Source organism: Cottoperca gobio, chromosome 22 (genome assembly GCF_900634415.1).
Source record: "Cottoperca gobio chromosome 22, fCotGob3.1, whole genome shotgun sequence".
NCBI lineage: Eukaryota > Metazoa > Chordata > Actinopteri > Perciformes > Bovichtidae > Cottoperca > Cottoperca gobio.
In genome coordinates this window covers 20,310,390-20,333,341 of record NC_041376.1, presented here as the reverse complement: position 1 = coordinate 20,333,341, position 22,952 = coordinate 20,310,390, and the positions used below count along the sequence as shown (strand labels likewise).

The following is a 22,952-nucleotide window of genomic DNA, read 5'->3' as shown; positions in this document are numbered from 1 at the left end:
TTTCATAGACCAACAAATAATGTCTGTTTTTTTGTAACTGATTATGATCTGTTATGATTAATTACCAGATTTGAGAACTTTGTCATGTGTTTATATTGCTGTCTGTCTGTCTGTGTGCCTGTCTGCCTGGACATATTTTGTTCTGAGATGGGTGTGGTCAGAGTAAGGGTAGTGGGGGAGGAAATACGAAAGGGGTCATTGACCCCTCACTTGACGCCCCAGTTTACAAGAGTTTTTTCTTAATTGATATTCAGTGTATCTAAAAAGAGTCAAAACTCTGTTCCTGTATGTTCGTAATCTCAGAGGTCAGAATGGATTTTCAGGATCTTCTTTCCTTACAGATGGGAATACTCTTGACGGCAGAGACCTGTCAAGTGTCTTTTGGACAATTCTGAAAGTTACCCTTGGAGTCGGCTGCTTTGTGTTTATAATCACTATCATATCATGTGCAATCGTACTTCTGCTTAAATGTGGTAAGACTTATTATGTGTAATCAGACTTTAGTTAACTCACTTGAACAATAAATTAGCTACAAGAGAATCTTTGAAAACAGCATCTGTTGCTCAGTATACTTAACTGTTGTCACAGTAGAGAAACACTTGAGACTCTGTTAAATCAAGTCTTTGTTAAATTTAATGTAACTGTCAATGTGTCCTAATTGTGATTCCATTTTCATTGTAGACAAGAAAAAGTCCTGTTCACCTTCAAGAGTTGATCCACAGCTGATGGAGCAGTTGACTACGATCAGTGCTTTTTCTCCAGATCTGCACAACGTTATTATTTCATTCACACGGGGAACAGAGAGAGACAGCGAGTCCCATGAACAGTGGGAGATGAAAATTATGTTAAGGGATAAAAACCATTATGATCCAGAAAACTTTGCTATTCAAAATGATGGGGTACAACAATAGTTAATGAGGAATTGAGCAGGTACATTTAAAATAGTAGGAACAGAAAAATGTAAGAATTTAAAATATGAGCTGTAAACAGCAGGTGTTACTGTCAGTCCATCAGACGCGCTGACATTTTGCACTGAATTCATTATCACAGAACTGTGTTCAGTCCTAGTTCATCATGCTCCACATAATAAACATGCATTAGTTTGCTCAATAGTTAGAAATACATCTATTTTCCTGACATCATTTGGAAATGTGTAATGACACAAGTTGTACATTTCTTATTGATCAAAAGTGAAGCATGTGGACTTTAAACTTCACACTGAGGCACTTCAATAAAATGGCCTAAAGTAAATATGGTGCACCATGTTGCTAATAGAGCGATTTTGCTACGTCTGTTATTCTGTAAGTAACCAAACTAAACTTTCTTATCAATTAAATAAAGACTTTCAAAAATACAGAATGTTTATATTTTAACACACTACTTTATATCATTATGTTATGTAGTTTATATCATTATAATATAATTTGATAATCATATTTCCATCAGTGGTAATATTATGTGCAGGCCTGTGCTCAGTGAGCATGCTGGCTGAGCCTTGTCCAGTTATTACTCAGTACCTAACCTTCACATTTTATTGTTTATCATGCTGTATTTTATTACCACTCTTTTATAGTCAGAATGCTACTGTATGTAAATAATGTATAAACAAAGATATTTTAAAATATTGTTTCTATTTTTCCACCATCATGTGTAGAATTTATCATGCTGTATAATACTGACCTACGACATGCTGCCAAAAGTTCTGTTTCTTGGTTCTGTTTATTTTGGCTGTAATATTTTACCGTTCATTTAAACCAGACTTGATTTAGTTTACTGGCCTTTCTTTATTTAACACCCTAAAAGGCCACAAAGGATAATTTTCTGCTTTGCTTCAAAACTAAATCAATCAAATTAAACGTGTGGAAGTCACATGTTTCTCACCCATGTGTAGTTTATACATCTAAGTTGTTTTGCATGTGGAAAAACTATAACATTCTGAGCATGACACTTTGTCAATAGGTGCGTTTACATGGACCCTAACATTCCACTTTTAATCAGAATAATAGCTCAACCAGAATAAAAATGTCTCATATAACCACCTAAATCGGAAGAGACGGGTCTGATCCGGCTTGGTCGGAGCCTCTGGTTGAAATAAATATATTCTTTCTGAGCATGATTGCCCAACGTTGGAGCGGTGTAAGGGGCACCGAATTTACCGTTCCTGATGAGCTTAGAGCTCTTTATTCTTTGCAAAGAAGGTTCCCTTGTCATACAGAGAGCAAGCAGTCTGCGTGAGGAAGAAAGAACACATGTATAGCTGTGTTCATACATTTTAAAGACAAATAAAGGTGAGGGTTGGAAGAGTCTTAAAGCTCATCAGCACCAGATATGAAACTGACACTGAGCACAGAGTGGTTGGGTGTCATAACATATTACTTCACCGAAGAGTGTGGTGGGAAAAATATAAAATATGTCCTTATAACACAGTGGAATGTGCCTGACTGCTATGGTGGGAGACAAACACATCTACAATGTATGTAGGTACAAGAAAAGCATATTATGAAATGTACCATTACACTTGTCATGTAATAAAGTCTCTGATGATCTGTGAAGTCTGACCAGTTGATTCTCGTCTTTGATAAGAACTGCACAGTATGTAACCCAGCTGTCATTAGACTATGACCTTACTTGGATTTCATCCTTCTCTTTTATCATGTGCAACAAAAGCTTAGATTAAAATGACAACTTTCTCAGGGAATCAGGCTAAATGAGTGTCCTGATCCTAATCCACACAGAATGCCTTTCAGAAAGATTCACCAAAGACATGCAGGCCTGCACTAATACAGTGAGTGTGTGTTGTAATGGAGAGTTAAAGCACATGCTGAGAGTCAGCTGACACATATTATTCACATCACAGATGATCTAGTCATATACACGATGAAACCTTTTTACATGACAGAATGCATGTGTAGATGTTCTACTCACACTTCCTCTATGTCTCTCTGTCTCTCTCTCAGTGCATGCTGGGAGTTTGTGTGCGAGTGAGACACTGAGTGTGTGCTTTTCGATTCTTATTTTTTAAATTATTTTGTTAATAATGGGTGTTAATTTAACTTAATTCACTGGTGATAGTTTGATTTAGTTGACTTTTGGTGCGTTTGGGTGTGGTGTTTGAGGTGTGTGTAGGGTTTTCTCTTGCCGATCGGCGTCTGACGCCATGGTAAATGGAGAAGCACGGCATTAAAATTTCTGCTGGCTTCCCATGTAGCGTGGAGGAGATCGGTTTAGCTGTGGGAGAAAAGACACAGCAGAATAAAGTCACTGGTGCGGATGAACGGCGTCATCTTCCTGGACCAGCTGGAGAAGGTGCTCCGCGTCATTGAGACAGGTATCGTGGTGAACAAGATGTTTGTGCAGGTACTGCCACTCACTCAACCCGCAACCAAAGTTGTTATTTCAAATATCCCTCCGTTCATAACCGATGAGTTTCTCAGCAGAGAACTATCCAGTCACGGGAAAGTTGTTTCCCCGGTGAAAAAGATCCTGTCTGGATGTAAGTTACTCAGTTACTGAAGCATGTAGTGTCTCACCGTAGACAGCTGTATATGATTCTTAATAACGGGATGTCGAGCTCAACCTCCGCTTCCATGTTAAAGTGGATGATTACAACTACGTGTTGTTTGCCACCTCATCGGGTATGAAATGTTTTTTCATTTTTGTCGCACTTGGTATTGTTGGGTTTTGAAGCCCAAAGGGCGCTGAGATAGTCTTTCAATTGAATCCAGTAAACTTCTAGTTGATCAAGATACTTATTTATTTAAAGTGATGATAACAGCAATGTCAAAAAATACCCTCAGCCGAGGACACTTTCACACACCAAGTCCACAGTCCGAATCAATAAAGAGCCAGTTAGCTGTCTGTTGGTACAAGTGAAAGTGGTACAAAAACAACATAAACATTTTGCTATATTCTCTACAGAAGGGTGTCGTCGTCCCTCATTGGTCCATGTTGGCGCGGTTATGCCCCTTGGTGGGCCGTCTTGTAGGTGGCGAGATGGAGGTGGACCTGAAACTCTTTGAAGAGAACCTACAGTGCTTCATTCATAACTAATATAGTGCTCATTATACATTTGTGCAGAAATACATGTTGTGCAATAATACATTTTGATTGAGGTGTACGAGTACATGTGATAATCATTAAATGTGACACAATACAATCAGGAGTTTATTTACTTCTCAGTATACATGGGTCGTTTTTGGCCCTTGATGTGGTGGTGCAGGAATTGTTTCAGTTTGTGGATTGAGGTGGGAAGAATGGGGGGGGGGGTGATTTGTGGTGATCAAGAACGGGATATTTGATGAGTGATTGGAGTATTGAATGAGTTGATGTCTGGGGGTGTGGCGGGGATGCCCTCAGCCGTGCATGAGGTGGTATTGTGGGTCGATGCGGTCATTTTTTGCCATGTTTGTGCCTTTAGAGGGGTAGTGATACAAAAATTATTTTTATTCAAAAAGTAGGAAAGGAAAAATTAAAATGGGGATGTGTGAGGTTAAAGGTTAAATATATATATATATATATATATATATATATATTTTTTAAGCATTTTCTTTTAAAGTGTACAAATGAAAAATATGTAAGTAAAGTTTTTTTGAAAAATAAAATAAAATCGTTGTCTCTCTCTCTCCCCACCCCTTTTCCCTCTCTCTCTCTCTCTCTCGTCCTCTCTCTCTCTCTCTCTCTCTCTCTCTCTCTCTCTCTCTCTCTCTCTCTCTCTCTCTCTCTAAGCTGTAATGCAGTACAACAGCTGGCATCCTCTCCGCACATCTTCACACACTGAGTAGCCAGTATGCTGTTGTTGCAGTCATCCTCTTCCACACCACAAACACAGCTCGCGACTCTTTGAAAAGGTTTTTTGTGGATTTTGCATGGATGCTCCTTTTTGCTACAACAGAAGTCTGCAGGCTCTATGGAGGATGAGGTAAAACTTAACTGTTTCTTTCCAATGAGAACCTATAATTCAACAGAAATCTTAAAAAAACCCGCCTCGTAGAAATAATCCTAATCATATCGGAAAAAATATTTTTAACGGCAGCTAAATGCTCTCGCTACTTGTTTGAGACCAACTGAACACATGCTATTGTTGTCATTTATTTACAGAAAGCAGTTTATAATTTGTGCTAGCCTTTACACATCCCCCAATTACACTCTTCTTACACCAATCTTGCTGGCTGTATTCTTCTAATGTTGCAATTCAAACTTTATTCATGGTGATTCAGGATTAGTGTTAGTGCTATGTATCACATGTATGTATGGTTAATAGTTAGTATGGTTTTACAATATGGATTGAGTTAATATCAGTACACATTTTTGGCAAGTATCCTTAACATATACTGATCGGCCATAACATTATGACCACTGACAGGTGAAGTGAATAACATTGATTATCTTGGTTACAATGGCACCTGTCAGTGGGTGGGATATGTTAGGCAGCAAGTGAACACTTTGTCCTCTAAGTTGATGTGTTGGAAGCAGGAAAAATGGGCAAGCGTGAGGATGTGAGCGACTTTGACAAGGGCCAAATTGTGATGGCTAGATGACTGGATCAGAGCATCTCCAAAACTGCAGCTCTTGTGGGGTGTTCCCGATCTGCAGTGGTCAGTACCTACCAAAAGTGGTCCAAGGAAGGAAAACCGGTGAACCGGCGACAGGGTCATGGGCGGCCAGCGCTCATTGATGCGCGTGGAGAGCGAAGGTTGGCCCGTGTGGTCCGATCCAACAGAAGAGCTACCGTAGCTCAAATTGCTGAACAAGTTAATGCTGGTTCTGTTAGAAAGGTGTGAGAACACACAGTGCATCGCAGTTTGTTGCGTATGGGGCTGCGTAGCCGTAGCATGGTCAGGGTGCCCCTGTCCACCGCCGAAAGCGCTTACAATTGGCACGTGAGCATCAGAACTGAACCGAAGAGCAATGGAAGAAGGTGGCCTGGTCTGATGATTCACGTTTTCTTCTACATCATGTGGATGGTGCGTGTGCATCACTTACCTGGGGAAGACATGGCACCAGGATGCACTATGGGAAGAAGGCAAGCTGGCGGAGGCGGTGTGATATATTTAAGTTTTTATGGTTCTACTGAGGCACTCACATCACTTGGTTAGTATTAGGGAAAGATGGTGTGATTTGAAGGACATACAAAGAGATGTTGACTTATTCAATATTTTCTCTTACTTTAATTAAAGTATGTTGTTACTCAAACCTAACAACACACAGTATAGTTTCTCTAAAACATATTAGACCCAACCTTGACTCATTCCTCCTGGAGTAATGTCACAGTTATGTGATGTTAGTTTGGGTGCAGGTGAGTACATTGCTGAAGGTGTTCAAAGTACTCTGAAGTCAACACACAAATCTCATATCAAGCAATTAAAAACAATAATTTCCCAGTTCATAGTTTACTAGGAAAATAACCCTTTTGAACCTTTTGGAAATTATTCAAAAATGATATATAAAAAGATAAAGCATAAAGCCTCTTCTACATACTGGTTAGAATACACACACAAATATACAATATATATACATATATATATAATGTGTATATATATATATATATATATATATATATATATATATATATATATATATATATATATATATATATATATATATATATATATATATATATATATATATATGTGTGTGTATATGTATATGTATATGTATATATATATGTATATGTTTTGTTGGAGCAAATGTGAGGGGAACACCAACATCACTAGAAATTCTACCAAAGGGCCATGAGCACAACACACTAAAACATATAACATAATACAACCTGGCTCTGCACCCATCAAAAATAAATCATAGAAATCAGTCACAGGCGCCAGATGTTAAACAATCACACACTATTCAGTACACAGTGTTATGAGAAATATACAGATCCAGCCTTCATTGCGTGGGTTAAGAATGTGTATTATACAGGGGGGAAAATTGAACAACAGCATGTGATACAGGTGGGATTAGTGAAGAGAGTGAATGATGAGCCCAAGTGTTTCAGTGTAAACATGCTTTGGGTTCTAGACTGTTTATAATCACCAACAAAGATTAAAGGCTGACCCTCGACAAGGAGCATAATCTGACTGTCAGATCAAATGCAGCACTGACATGAAATCCTTTGTCATTTGGGTCAGATGCTTAACATAAAAGGAGCAGGACAGTCACCATGAGAATTCAGGTCAGTGGTATTTAATGAGTGAGCCAACATCACAATGGCAGAAGCAGGCAGCTGTTTTGAGTGAGCAGCCAGCAACCAGCACACAGACACAGTTAGAGACGAGCTGGTGAACATAGTGGAGCATTTAGCAGAAAAAGAGACAGAGATCCTCAGGAGGTGGTGAAATCAGAATCAGAATCAGAAATCCCACAACGGGGAAATTGACCTTGTTACAGCAAAATAACAATAAAGTAAAGTGGCGAGTACACAATTAAATAGAATAAAATAGAGCAAAAGTAATATAAGTACGTACGTAATATAAGTGGTAGATAAAAAGTTGTGAAGAGTGAATATTGCACATGGCAGTGATAAAGAGGAGAAACAGAGCTAAACAAGAATGAATATTGCACTTTAGGTGGTCAAAAACATGTAATAAATAAGTGTTAATGCAGCTTTAACCCTTTGAATGCACATTGTCTAGACTCTGTCCCTTCTTTTACCAGTAAAAATGTTTTATCCTTTTACTTATGTATGTGAAAACTTTATCACCAAAAACTACATTTTACAAGATAAACTTTGAACACATCATGATACCTTTATAATTTATCTTCGTCCAATACTCATTTTTACTAAGTAGAGCATGAACCTATCATAATGTTTCTCAATAGATGCAATTAGCTAATGCTAACAGCTAACATCTCTCACAGATTTGTTCTTCCTTTATCAAGGATCGGTGGCTAGAAAGCATTAATGCCGATCTCCCTCATACATATTTTTAAAGGAATATTGGCTGATAACAATAGACAGTAGAACTTTATTTAGTAGATCCGTACAGATCACAGTCTGTTACATCACTACTGTAAAACCAAAACAAAGAGCTTGAAGAAGCTAAAATGCTCTGTAGGGCCGTGGGGAACTGCACACACCTTTCAAATATGTAGTAGCCCTGTGTTATATTTTTAGTAAAAAAGCACATGCAAATTTCCTGAGGCAAAAACTCAAAGGAGGGAGACATTTTCTGTGAGCCGACGGAGCGAGCTATAGAGCTGCTAGTGCAGCTAATAACCGTTTTAAATCTACTTGTACACACACGCACACAAAGACAGTTGTACTCAGGGGCCAGGACACTAGATTACAGCAGTGTTGGTAGACTGTTCCACTGATGTTACATGCATACTGTGTACTACATGGGCACATCACCAATTGTGTGTCACAGCAGCAACTCTTGTAAAGATGAAAATCCTTAGAGGCATCAGAGCTGTTCCAGATATTGTTTCAGTTGAATTCCAAAATGTTTATTTTTGAAATGCCTGTGCACTGCAGGAGTGATGTCATTTATCTGAAAGTGTGTAGGATTAGGACAATATTACTGAAAACTGACTGATATATACAGTCATGGACTGCAGAAAGCATCTGGAAAGGGGGGAGGGGCATCATTTGGAGGCACTCAGAGGGGTGGGGGGCATTTTGAAACAGACATAGTTGTATTCTACTGATGTATGACTATTGCCAGGCGCAAGGAAAAAGTGACTGAGGGGTCTGTTAAACATTGCAAAGGGGCAAGTTTTGTCAGAAAATAAAATGAATCGATGTAACCATGCAATAGGCTCAAAGAGAACTAACTACAGCATAATCAAAATCAAAGATTACATTTATTAATCCGAGCACACTCATAAGAATGTAGCACTTTCAGATAACTAAATATATTTTGAATTAATTTAAAAACAGCTATTTGCAGCGTTAGCTACATCTCTAAAAACAACTAGTTGTTCGATAGAAATAGGTGTAAAAACACACATACTATTCAGACATTTATTCATAAAAATATTATATCAGACTCCCAAAGTTACCTGGGTCATGGTCCCCCTGCCCCCCGCCTCTCGCTGATGCTGTTTATCGTTGCAGTCATCATGTTGTTTTTGTCATTCAACTAAAAAGATGTTCTATTGCTTCAATGATTGTGTGATAAACGTGTATCTGTTGTAAAGTGCAGTATCTGTTTATGTACATGCACGCACACAGTTCAGGAATATAGGCCTGCATGCTTGAATGTGTGTGTGTCAGCGGTGATGAGTGAACAGGCGCTGGTCCATATGCAGGGCCCGGGTCAGCAGACGGCCCTGCACCGAGCTGCCACGGTGGGGAACAGTGCTGCCGTGGCTGCTCTGATTCAGGGAGGCTGCGCTGTGGACCTGCAGGACAAAGTGAGTGGTGTCAGAACCCTTTCACACACATACAGGAAAATTATTTCATACATTCTCAATTTGTGTGGTAGATAAGATGATAATAGTTGGTGACAGAAATACTATGTTCAATATCTGTTTGAGGACAGGAACACTGCGCTGCATGAGGTGTCTTGGCATGGTTTCTCTCACTGTGTTAAACTGCTGGTGAAGTCAGGAGCTGATGTACATATCAGGAACAAGGTAAGATAATAATAATAATAATAATAATAATAATAATAATAATAATAATACTTATTTTCTTTTTTTTCTCTTTTGTTTCTGAAACAAGTTGCTTGCTTTTCAAGTGTCTTGCAGAACATAAATTAAAATATGGCAAGACATTGTTAAACACAGCCCACTCTCCTATTTTATACTATTGTATTGTAAATGTCCATATTGGACAAGTGCTAACATGATCATTTTAGATCTGTACCTAAAACTTACATTTGCATTACATTGCTGTGCAGAGGATTTAATTTGAAATACATGTGAGGTTTGATTGTACAGGTGACCGGTCATTTTATTGTATCAAATAAAGCTCGAGCAGCAAAGGCTGTGCTCCTAATGAAAGAATGGATTTTTAGTATATAGAACTATATTTCAGTCTTAAAGTCTTTATTTGGTTTTGTAGTTAGAGATGTAAATGCAGCTGATAAATAACCTATAATGTAATAAGTGTTTTATGTTGATTAAGGCAGGAAACACAGCACTCCACCTGGCCTGTCAGAATGCACACGCTCAGACTACTCGCCTTCTGCTGCTCGGAGGATCGACACCAGACACCAAGAACAATGTGAGTCCTTCAGCTTCCCACAACACTGACTCAGAAGCAACAACATGATTTAAACAGTACGAGATGATAAAAATATGAACTAAGAACTCTGTTTTGGATTCCAGAGGGGTGACACCTGTTTGCATGTGGCTGCACGCTACAACAACCTGACCCTGGTCAAAATCCTGCTGAGCTCTCTATGCTCTGTGACAGAGAGAAACCAGGTACAATATGTCACCAATATGATATTGTGGGACATCTTTCACACAATTGAAGAAATCCCTCACACATTAGCAAGAGCGTAACTCTGCTGTGTGAGAGAAGTTTCTGTTGTGTGACTACAAACTTTTCTTTTGAGTGAATCAGAATCAGAAATCATTTATTAGTCCCACAGCCGGGAAATTTACCTTGTTACAGCAAAAGAACAAGAAAGTAAAGTTGCGAGTACACAATTAAATAGAATAAAATAAAATGTGTGTGAGTATGTGTGATTTCAGTCATGCGTTTGTCTTTGTTGGCTTGTGATTGTGTTTTCACTAATGGACTGCAAGAGGGTGTGTTTACAAGGTTTCAGTACTAGTTGTGTACTGTAGAGCAGTGGTCTCCAACCACCGGTCCGCGGACCGGTACTGGTCCGTGGGTCATTTGGTACCGGGCCGCACAGAAAGATTGAATAAAAAAATATTTGATTTTGAAAGGTTTTATTTTGAAAAATCACCGGATACATCTGTCTGTGCATTTGTGTCTCTTGACACATGTCAAGACGCTCGTCTGTCACGTGATACTTTACTTTTTTTTTTTTAAATAAGCCCACAAGCAACAATGAGTGGAAAACAAACGTCTTTAAAGAGGTTTTTTGGAAAAGGGAAAAGACCTAATGAGGAGACATTTGAAAGACAACATCAGGAGTCCACCTGTAGCGATAAACGCTTCAATACAATAAGCACCTCCTGTGTTGTATTGTAGTGTTTAATCTCTCCTGTGCAGGTGGCAGCTGGTATGCTAGCCTCTGTATGAATGTGTGTGAATGGGTGACTTGTGTTGTAAAGTGCTTTATGTGGTCGCAAAGACCGGAAGGGCGCTCTAAGAAGGCAATCCATTTACAGTATACAATATTTCAGTCTGAAATCTAATAGAGTAGAGATATAAAGTAGCATACAATGTAAATACTTCAGTAAAAAGTGAAAGTATCTTATAATCAGTCTTACAATGGAGTAAATGTACATATTTACTTTCCAACACTGTAATTAGATTTGAGGGTAGTTAGTTTTCTGTGGAAGAACTGCTAATACAAATGACGTTATTATTTAATATTGGAAACTTTCTTCATATTATTTGATGAATTGTATGCTTGCCTGTAGACAAAATTATACATTGCTGCATGTTCACCTGATCTACTGTATAATTAAATAAATACTTAACCATATATACAGTTCTTTCTAGAAATTTCCATAGAAATTCTTTGGAAATGATGGACCAGTAAAATAAAGTGTTACCAGTGCAGAAACACCAGACAAGCAAACAAACCCATAAACATACATATAAATACTTTACTGTCTATGTTTGTCTATAGGCGGGGGACACAGCTCTCCATGTGGCTGCTGCTCTCAACCACAAGAAGACAGTTCAGCTCTTACTGGAAGCGGGGATTGATGGGAAAATCAGAAACAATGTAAGTTATATCTACAAGCTGAATGCTTAAATGGCTTTCAGATAGGATGCGATAACTCCGCCGCTGCGCCCTGAAACCATAGCACAGCTTTCAGGCTGCGTTGTGTGAAGAATGCACCGCACAACCAATAGGAATGAGGTGAAGCTAGCCAGGCACGGAAGTAAAATTGGAGGGAAAGTTATTGTACTTTCATTTTCAGAATTCACCAGACACTACACACATACAGTATATTGTGACATCAGGAGGAAAAGACTATTTCAGACAACGCAATGAGTACAGGGTATAGAGCTAGTGCTAGGGCACAATTTATAGCAAGACACAGATGCATCGCCATCAAAATCATTATAAATCATTACAGGAACAACCAAATGGCGAGCTTTGTCTAGCATAGGCCATTGTCATGATCTTGGTTTTTCTACTTCCTGTTTTATGTTGAAAGGTTCACTAGCCTTCGTGACATGTCTTGTTTTACTTCCTGTCTTTGTGTTTTCCCTTCTGTGATTGTTTGCCCTGTCCTGATTTGATCCTCCTGTGCCCAATCACCCTGCTGCCCTTGTGTCTTTGCCTGCCTCCTGCAGCTGTGTCCCATTCTTGTGATTAGTGTCTGTCTGGAAAATACCTGTCTGTCTCATTTCTTCCTTGTCAGTTCGTTGACTATGTTACCTGGTGTGTTTGGTCTTGAGGCTCCTATTATCCTGGTGTTCCCTTGTGCTCTCTCGTGTCATCGTTTCCATGACCATGCCACTGTGCCGCGGCAGAGTCACGATCCTGCTGTTGAGTCCCCTTCTCCTGTGCTCCCCCAGACTCCCGACGAAACCCCTTCTCCAGTACTCCCCTGGACTCCCGGCGAGACCCCTTTACATTACATTAAATTTCTTCACAGCTCGTTCTGCTCTTGCCCCGGAGAAGCTTCACCCCTTTATTTCCGTCTCTTGGTCACCAGTTCTGAGCCATCACTCCGATTTGCCCTTGTCCGCCTCTGCCGTGTCCAGCTTATTAGTTCCCTGGTCATGTTTACCACTAAACTTGTGATCCCTCGTGTTCCCTTGTGCTCCCTCGTGCTCCCTCGTGCCCCCTTGTGCCATCATTTCCATCCTGGTTTGTTCTTTCAGTTTTACTTGTTAACTTTTTGTATTTTAAGCTTTGTTTAATTAAGCTCTCTTTTCGTTAACACTCTCGTCCTGTGTACTGCGTTTGGGTCCTCCCCTTTACCACCTTCACCACCCCGTGACAAAGGCCCCTTCAAAGTTAAACATTTTAACCTGTTATAGTGCTGCTTTAAATCAGCAGAAAACTGTGACAATGTTTTTAAAAATGAAAAAGTTACTCCAGTGATTTAGCATTGCACTTCCACATATTTGACATATTCCACATATTTGATACAGACAAAATAAATTTAATCATAGGCTTAGAAGTGTGTCATGATGAATAAACGTAAATGAAATGTGCCTCTATATAGCACCTTCATTTTGACAGTAAAATACAGGGTGAATATTACATAACTGTTTGCTATGGAACATGTGAAAGGTTTTCGAGTGTTCATGATTTTCTGTTCACTCCCAGGCAGGTAAAACAGCCCTTGACAAGGCCAGAGATAACGACCATAAAGATGTGGCACATCTCATGGCCAGAGCTCCTCAGGTTTGTATCTGCAATATAATTTAGTAACTTAGTTTTTATTTCTTCATATTCTTAAACTAAAACATTAAGATGTACAGTGTCGAGAATTTCAATTGTAGACATTTTTCCTCTGAGCTAAATCACTAATAATGACAGTTTGTTTTAATAGCATAAGCAAACATCTTGTGTATTTTAGGTTTATTTTTAGGAATATGTGATAATGTAACCATCGAAGATTATGTAACGTCCTCAGGTACATCGCTTCATGCGAGGAAGAACAATAAGAAGACGAAGACAAAAACTGACAGCTGAGCGCAGGACCCAGTCAGTCACTAGAGTAGAAATTCTACCAAACAAAGTAAGAAAATACCAGAAACAACTAATCTTTATAGCATGTGGGAGAATTCTTACAATTGAGTGAGTCACAAAAATTCTTTAGACATTCAGAGATTAAAACATGATATTATTATTTGCTGTCGTCGTTTCACGATGTACCTCTTGTCTTGTCTAGGACAGCAGTTCAGTGGGGGAGGACACCCCCAGCAGTGATCACATGGAGAGCAGAACTGCCTTCAAGATGGGTCCTCGCCAGCAGCAGAAGCACCAGCAGTATTACGACAAGACTCTAGGTCCCATCAGCAGTCCCCTCTGCCCCCGGAAGAGCAGATACAAGGAACAGGTGGGTCAACAACAGAGACATCTGGCCATCCTGCTCAGCTAGTGGAGCTTTTCATGTGACATTGGAGGTGACAAGTGGATGTTCTGGTGCTGTTCACAGATAAAGAGAACATTTTTCACATATGGACAGTAGACATGTCTCTACCAATATTTTGGGAGGACAGAATTGTCCATACCCATATTTGAATTCTCAAATCTCAGAGAACACAGACACTGTATGTGTTTGATTGTGCACAAAGTTTTGATGACACGCCTCGTCAACATCACGTGGGAGTCTGGGACAGTGCCTAGGGGGTGGCAGTCCGGGGTGGTGGTTCCCCTGTTCAAAAGGTGGGACCAGAGAGTGTGTGCCAATTACAGGGGCATCACACTTCTCAGCCTCTCAGTAAAGTCTACTCCAAGGTGCTGGAAAGGAGGGTTCGGCTGATAGTCGAACCTCAGATTGAAGAGGAACAATGCGGATTCCGTCCTGGCCATGGAACAACGAACCAACTCTTCACTCTCGCAAGGATCCTGCGCTTTATCACCAATCCTGTTTGTGATTTTTATGGACAGGATATCGAGGTGTAGTCGTGGAGGAGAGGGGTTGCAGGGGTTGTGGCCTGAGGATCTCATCGCTGCTCTTTGCAGATGATGTGGTCCTTATGGCATCATCGGTCTGTGACCTTCAACAGTCACTGGATTGGTTCGCAGCGAGTGTGAAGTGGTTGGGATGAGGATCAGCACCTCTAAATCTGAGGCCATGGCTCTCAGCAGGAAACCGGTGGATTGTCTACTCCGGGTAGGGAATGAGTCCTTACCCAAGCGGGGACAGTATTGCATTCGCTTTACCGTACTGTTGTGAGGAAAAGAGAGCTGAGCCAGAAGGCAAAGCTCTCGATCTACCGACCTATGGTCATGAAGATTGGGTCATGACCGAAAGAACGAGATTGTGGGTACGAGCAGCCAAAATGGATTTTCTCAGGCATGTGGCTGGTGTCTCCCTCAGAGATAGGGTGAGAAGCTTAGCCATACGTGAGAGACTCGGAGTAGAGCCGCAGCTCCTTTACGTTGAAAAGAGTCAGTTGAGGTGGTTTGGGCATCTAGTAAGGATGCCACCTGGGCGCCTCCCTAGGGAGGTGTTCCAGGCACGTCCAGCTGGGAGGAGACCTCGGGAAAGACCCAGGTCTTGGTGGAGAGATTATATCTCCACACTGGCCTGGGAACGCTTCGGGATCCCCCAGTCGGAGCTGGCGGATGTGGCCCGAAAAAGAGAAGTCTGGGGTTCCCTACTGGAGCTGCTGCCCCCGCGACCCAACCCCTGAATAAGCGGTAGACGATGGATGGATGGATAAAGTTTTGAACATGACCAGAAATCTTGCTGAAGCACATATGAGCTATTAAAGTCCTGGGATTTATAAATAATTTAAAATGCATTCATTTATCATAAATCCTTTAGTGATATTCATATATCTAGAGATGGAAATATGTATAGTGATTTTAATTGTAAGCATGTGAAGCATAGGATATCTGCTCCATGTATAATGATATAGTAAGTGCTTTGTATTAAAGCAGCAAGCACAATAATAACACGCATAACTATATATATATATAAAATCAGGCTTGACTGGAATATGTATGTAGCTGAGTATCATAAAGCCACTAAATCCTGGTCTGCAGACCCAGACAATGGACTGAGTAAAAACAGATCACTAATGCAAGATTTAAGTAAACTATTTGCTAGTCTCTGTGTGTGCATATTTTTTTGTATCTGAGTTTCTCGCAACCCTGGGACCGATCTATTTCACGCTTGCCGTGTTGTTGCTGAGGACCCGAGGGAGTTCAGTGCCATGCAAAGTTATTTAGATCAGCGGATAAGTGCTAAAAAACTGCAGTTCTTTGAATGGCCCCTTGAGGTTGCCTCCAAAATGCAGTCAATCCGTATAGACCCCTGTGTTAAAATGCCAAATTTTACTGCAGGTTTTGGTCTCTATAGCTAATTTCCCTATTCATGACAACTCTGCCGGAGGTAGATTTTTATATAACTGAGCCACAGGATCGCCACCCCTGGTATACAAGTCTGTTCAAACACAATGAATAAAAGTTCATTTTTTACTATGGTTTAGTTTAACAGAGCAATCTTTGCAATCTTTACTAACAGTATGTTACTTTTACTCCTTTACAGGCTTTAAATGAAAATGATCTGAGGAAAGGTGAGAATGACGTTAAGAAGAGTCTGCTCTGGGATGATGGTGAAGATTCTGTTCAGAATGGAAAAATCTACCAGCTTTACACACTGTACCGTGACAAGGATGGCAACGTTAGACAGGTTACTGATGACTCATCTACAAACCTTTTTTGTAAAGTGGTGGTTATGTTCATAACCTTTCTTTATAAATCATATACTATTCCCCTTAGGCACAAGCTAATGGATGCCACTGTAAGACCCTCCTCAACAAGCTGGAGGGCCAGCTGACGGCCACGCAGGAGGAGATGAGGCTGCACATCCTGAACATCCATGAGCAGGTCAACAGTCAACTGGGCAAAATGGACCACAGGACCAGGCACCAGGTCTGTCTCTGTTTAACAGATCATGACTTCCATTTACTATTACACCTTCAGGGTCTTCAACTCAGTTCAGTTTATTTGGGTTTTCAAAGTTTGATATCAATGTCTGTTTTTTAGTAAAACTGCTTGATTACTATATTGTATATCTCTTTAAAGTCGATCTTAAATTAGAATTGTTTTAAAAAATATATATTATTCTAAAAAGATGATCTGTACTAAACATTCACGCCTACTGGAGAACGTATATTTAGGGGGCAACGTCACTGAAGATAAAGATCTAATACCTTTTTGACTAGTCAAACACCAACAATACATACACAGATAGAGAAAGATTTTTTAAATTTCAATAAAAATGTCAACATTTCTATGAAAGAAAGTCCCAAAATCCTTACATGACTCGATTCAGGTTTTTTTTACAGTGAGATTTTTTCTACACTTGGGCAGATTAAAGTGTTGGACATTCTGAATCAGGAGAGAGCAGCAGCAGAGAGGAAGAAGGTGGCGCACAAGATGGAGCACAGAGCTGCCCAGGGAAGAGACGAAGCCCTCATTACACAGGTATCAGTTACAATTTACAGCTGACACTGGATATATTTCCATGCAAGGAAATCTTATTTTATGATTACATGTGTGATCTTCTGCGCAGGAATAATCTGATACATCCATATTCTGACTATGAAATGGAAGGTCAATGTGGTTTGGACACAACTCTGTATCAAATAAACTGTAATACCCCTTGAAATAAATCACATGAGGACTGAGATTAATCTTAAATGTAAGAGTAATTACAATTATAAGAAGAATTGTGATGTCATAAGACTCATAATTCTCATGTTATATTTAGAAATTGAGATTTAAATGAGAATAGATGTGTGACAAATGAAAAATAAATAAAGTTTTTTGACTTAATCGCACAGTTCTTCAAATAAAAATAAAAATTCAGAGAATTGAGTGAGTATTTTAAGAAAATATAATGAAAAATGTTGGTTAATTTATTTATGTCAAGTTATTTATCAGGTTTATGTTTCATGTTTAGTGTATAGTATATTTAGATTTGTTTAGACATATCTCATTGTTCACTTGTTAAGTTACAGTCACTCATGTCTAGTCTCGTCATGCACTGTCTGTTTTATTTTGTACTTACCTTTCCCTCTCATTTCAGAACCCTTCCAGCTATTGTGAGTTTTACCGCCTGTTTGATTGTTGCCACCTGTGTCCCATTACCTCGTGTGTGTGTGTGTGTGTGTGTGTGTGTGTGTGTGTGTGTGTGTGTGTGTGTGTGTGTGTGTGTGTGTGTGTGTGTGTGTGTGTGTGTGTGTGTGTGTGTGTGTGTGTGTGTACATAATCCTTGTCTCCCTTTGTCCTGTGCCAGTATGTTTTTTTCTCTTAGTGATTTTTTTGTTGTATACAGTAAAGGCTCTTTTGATTTTTGAAACCTTGTCCTGAGTCATGCATTTGAGTTCAAGCCTTTGTGTCACGTTCCTAACAGGTTGTGGTGGATATTTCTCATGTTTACACTCTCTATAGGGGAACAACACAAATGGAAGCTGCTAAAGTCTGATGAGTATGCAGCCTTATATAAGGTTTGATCATACAGCAGCTTGTTTTCTTATCTCACGCAGGCAGCAGTGAGCCATGAACTGAAGAGGTGGTGTATGTCTCAGTTGAAGGACACGCATGTCCATGTCCCAGCCAAAGCCCAGTACTACAAGCTCCTCCCCTCACAGTCTGTGGAGCAGTGTGTATTAGACACTGACCTGGAGTCTCTCCCCCTGCTGTCTGTGATGTCTGGAGAAAGCAGCACCTCACTGGCTACCTACGTCAACATCCTGCCGTCTAAATCTACCTACAGTGCGGGAGGCCCAGAGCCGGAGCAGATGGGGAGCAGGACATACTTTGAGATGAAGGTGGACAGGTCACCAGGTAAGTCCAAGAACAGCTTCTACAATGCACACAATAGAAATGATCTGAAAGGGGCATTCAGCAATGAGTTATGGCTGTTACTGCAACAGGAGTAAAGTAGGCACTGAAATCCAGCAGAAATGTCCTGTGGAGAAGTAATGTACAGCAGTGTTTCCCCTAGCTTTACTGCTTAGGGGGGTGCTGACCATGCGAAGGGGGGGGGGGGGGGGGGGGTTCTATTTAGTTCCCTCCTCTCCTCCACTCTCACTGTAGGTGTGTGCGTCAGGTGTGAAGCCCCGCCCTTCGCAAAACAGAGCAAAGGAGAGAATGTGAATGCGCAAAGTAGACAGTACAAACTGAAACGTGCACATAAATTAGATAAATAAAATAAGTGTTTAGTTTATTTAATAAAAGAGCACCTGTCAATGTGATAAGTGAGTTGTGAATATAAAAAAAGTTATGTCTTGACTTTGGAAATTGTTTGACAAAAACAAAGGTCCATTTATTAGCTTTTGGTGAAACTTTCAAATGCATCTCGTGGAAGATTAATTTCGCTCAGTTGTTGTTATGGAGATGCTGTCGTATAAATTAATCTTCAACTGGGCCAGATGGTTTCAGGTTCATTACCAAACATTCAATTAAATGTAACTCTAAAATGAGACGGACTTCAGAATTTAATATATAAAAAGTTGGTCTGCAGAGCAACTGAAGTACAACATGGAAATCATCAGTTATCTGTTGACCTTCTCCTGCACACATAAATACATGCTGGGTCTCCCTGTCTGCATTGCAATGCAGCAAATGCTGTTTCTCAAGCCATTCGCTGCATTGCATGATGGTTTGTTACCTGTGATACACCTCCATATTCCTGCTCCTTTTTCACCTCAGTCTTACACACAATATATTAGACTGAGTTATCGTGTGTAATAAAAGTAAACGGTTCAATACAGAAATACATGTTTGTCAGTTGATTATTAAAACTAAATCATTCACATATTGATGGTACCATTCAAGAAATGATTGTCCACAATATTGTGTTTAGTTGTGTAGTGATGGCAACTCCAACCAGCAAGGTAGACCATTTAACATGTTCAATATTGTGTTTTCTTTGCTATGGGGATATAAAAAACCTTCCTTATCAAACACACTCTTTAATTTTGACTCTCCCCCCCCCCTGTCATCAGATGACTATGAGAACACAACCCTGTTTCCTCTGCCTGCCGACCATACCTCAGTCCTCCTGCTGGCCTCTGGTGACCCCCTGTGTCAGCGTCCAGGAGTGCACAACAGTCCCATATCAGCAGTGATGCCCCTGTTTGGGGAGGGCTTCTCAAGCAGCAGCAGCCAGTCCAATGTCAGCGTCCAGGGACCCACACTGAGCCAACATCAGGAACACAGCTATGACAGACACTTGATGAGTGTGCAGAGGCGAGCAGTTCTACCCACTGAGGGCACCACAACACTGGAGTTCTTCTTCGACCGTCCCACTGAGCCCACATTCAGTCAGGAGATGAAAAATCAGCATGCTGTGGAGGTGAGTGTCCTCATGGGTGGGAAGAGGAACTTCCCACCACAGCAAGCAGTGACAGGGACGAAAGGAAAAGATCTCAACAAAAATATGGAATATCCGTTTATAACTATTCTTTACATTCAATCCTTTCACACTCATATTCATGCGTTGTGCTTCATTGCTCTGGGTTCCATCATTGATGCCTGGACTACACAGTCTAAATGTGTTTATTATATGGGATAGGCCTACATGGCTTATATGGTTTATATACCTCTCACAATGACCACATGTCATTTCTGACACATAATATCCATAACTTTAGCTAATACACTTGGAAATGTATGGTTACCTTGACAACAACGTTTGTTTGCCTCTCTTTGTAGGCGACCCACCATCAAAAGTTCAACTGCTGAAGATATTATCTTTATGTACTATTTTGACTGAGTGGATCGAAAGGGTCAATATCCATATTGTGGTGTGACAGTATGAACAAATCTATTGATCGTGTGAGCAAAATTCATTATTTTATTGGTTGGCTTTTCTTTTTTATCGGCATCCAAAATGTGCCCACACAACTTTTAGATTTGGTGTGGATAAGCTCATAGAGATGATAGATGAGTATTAATTCCTAAATTGACGTGTGATTAATAAGCACAAATTATTCGCATTTGGCGACCATAACAGCGTAATTCCATTTTATTACAAAATGAGTCTCGTTTGTGTAGTTTTGGCCATAATTTCATCAGTAATAATAAAGTTGTACTCGCCAAGTTAATAGCTGAAGACCTTTTCTAATACAAGGTCAAGAAAGGTCAAGAAACAAGCAGATCAAATGTCTGATCCTGTTTCCTAACAATTTATAATATTATAATCTATCTGATAGAAATGATGGCCAGAGCGAAAAGGGAAAATACAGTAAGATATTTTACCAGAATGTATAGTACTATTAAAGGAACAGGTCATTTTAAGGAAGCACAGCTGTTCCGATTATCTGAGTGAGATAAGTACATTAATATTAATCTCATGTCTGTGCATTACGTGCAGAGCTGGAGATGGGTTAACAGACTTAATGCTAAGCTAGCTTTGCACTTAGCACAGCTGGAGAATAAAGACTGAGAGTAGCAGGAAACAACCAGCCTGACTAACCAAAGTGGAAGCGACGACCTCTAAAGCTCAAAACAGCTTGTATCCAACAGAAATCTAAACATTACAAGTTTTTGTTTTAGGAGGAGTGAGAGTCTCGGACTATAGCACGGGATGCCAGATCAGTGAGCTCTTTAGTCTCTGTACAGGCAAGATGGCACCAAACCTGGCAACCTCACAGTGACGACCTCCGTAATTTATTGTGTTATTAATGTTGTTTGCTAAGAAATGTTTCAACATCTAACTCCCCCTGACACTATAAATTATAATAATATAATTATAAACTAGTGAGATGCAATGCATTAATTCGTGAGCTATAACAGTGTTGCTAGGTGCTTTGAGTCTTTGTGCTAAGCTAGGCTAACGGCCTCCCAGCTCTGTACACAGACATTAAGTGATATCATTCTTTTCATTTCACTCTCAAAAAGAAAGCTAATTATTATTTCTTTAAAAAATGTGCTATTCCTTTTTATAAATAAATTAAAAATTAAGTAAAATCTGAATTCAACCTGACTTCCAACCTTCTTGTCAGGTGACTCAGCGTTTCTTTGAGACGGTGTCGACTCAGTTGGAACGTTGGTACGAGAGGAAGATAGCGAAGGTGGAGCAGCAGACGGAGCTCAGAGCCCAGCAGGACAGGAAGGAGCTGCTGCAGAAGATAAGCACACTGGAGGAGGAGCTTCAGAGGCTGAAGACCAATGAGAATGTAGAAAGCTGATGCGCCCTGACAGTGATCAATACAAGCTATAGCTACATCAGGCAGCAAAAGGAGAAAATTAAGTGTTAAAGGAACCGATGCAATGATTCATACTGTATACAGTTGGTAGATAAAAGTAATGTATGCATATTATAAATGAATATTTAATGAAGATTTCCATATTTAATTATAGTTTAGTAAAGTGGTGTTTATTCCTTGCTCTTACTCGTTATTCTTTTCTGCACATAATTTGTCACAGTTGCCACTTACGATTATAGTTGATTTGTTGGAGTCCACTCATAAACAAAACATCACGCACAATGAAGTCACAGATTCTTAAAAAAAAGGTATGTTTTCATCATTTATACAAATATATATGATTATAACAAATAAATTCTCATTGAATTGATCATGCTTTCCATAATAATGTAAGTATACAAAGAAAGGCCACATTATAATACACCCAATAACCCAATAATCAACTATAATTTCCATGATTGAGACAAATGTAAATATTATGTTTAAATGTTAAAATTATTTTAACTCATTTCCAATGTCAACAATGAATGTATGTTACTATATTATATTAATGGAATAATACACAGTGTGTGTTCTATTGTTTACAGTCTTCCTGGAATTGTTTATTATTACTTTTTTATCAGTCTGGGTTCCTTTTTCTAAGGCGGAAGCAAAACCTTAGGACATGAGCGATAAACAAATCCCAAGCGGCCCATTAAAACATTTCTCCATCGCACTACGAGTTGAAATACCACTCTGTAAAAACCCCAATACAAAAGTCCTTCATTCAAAAATCTTATTTTACTACCATTTAGGAGAAAGATTTACTTGTAATTATAAATATAAACTATGAAAAAACATATACATATTTGTATTAGTAGCCTTATGGTTAAAGTGCATATCTCATAACAGCCACGGTGGAGGATCTTTGTTGCATGTCTCTCCGCTCTCGCTCACCCTGTTTCCTGTTTCCTGCCTCTTTAAACTGTCTACTGTCAAATAAAGTCAAAAGTATTATCAG

At 39.7% G+C, this 22,952-nt stretch overlaps 1 protein-coding gene across 6 annotated transcripts; it reads left to right on the top strand.

Moving 5' to 3' along the window:
- The first annotated feature begins 3,131 nt into the window (after window positions 1–3,131).
- Window positions 3,132–22,952, top strand: ankrd6a (ankyrin repeat domain 6a). 6 transcript variants are annotated; one of them, XR_003834386.1, is made up of 16 exons: window positions 3,132–3,328; window positions 9,212–9,351; window positions 9,475–9,573; window positions 10,067–10,165; window positions 10,270–10,368; window positions 11,718–11,816; window positions 13,380–13,457; window positions 13,690–13,794; window positions 13,948–14,115; window positions 16,279–16,422; window positions 16,512–16,664; window positions 17,106–17,219; window positions 18,284–18,584; window positions 19,748–20,097; window positions 20,457–20,579; window positions 21,749–21,882. XR_003834386.1 is itself a non-coding variant. In XM_029461010.1 (16 exons), exons 3-16 carry the CDS (start codon window positions 9,217–9,219, stop codon window positions 21,932–21,934), a joined length of 2,130 nt encoding a protein of 709 aa, XP_029316870.1. In that variant the 5' UTR covers window positions 3,205–3,328; window positions 4,726–4,918; window positions 9,170–9,216; the 3' UTR covers window positions 21,935–22,952. The 6 variants fall into 6 exon arrangements, 5 of the variants coding, with proteins under 5 accessions (XP_029316867.1, XP_029316870.1, XP_029316871.1 ...); XM_029461010.1 differs by lacking the exon at window positions 20,457–20,579 and adding an exon at window positions 4,726–4,918 and having other exon boundaries at window positions 3,205–3,328; window positions 9,170–9,351; window positions 21,749–22,952; XM_029461011.1 differs by lacking the exon at window positions 20,457–20,579 and adding an exon at window positions 4,726–4,918 and having other exon boundaries at window positions 3,213–3,357; window positions 9,247–9,351; window positions 21,749–22,952.

Coding starts and splice junctions, on each gene's coding strand:
- ankrd6a (XM_029461007.1), top strand. CDS start 3,271: ATGAACGGCGTCATCTTCCTGGACCAGCTGGAGAAGGTGCTCCGCGTC. Junction 13,458..13,689: donor TCATGGCCAGAGCTCCTCAG/GTTTGTATCTGC, acceptor TAACGTCCTCAG/GTACATCGCTTCATGCGAGG. Junction 20,098..21,748: donor AAAATCAGCATGCTGTGGAG/GTGAGTGTCCTC, acceptor CCTTCTTGTCAG/GTGACTCAGCGTTTCTTTGA.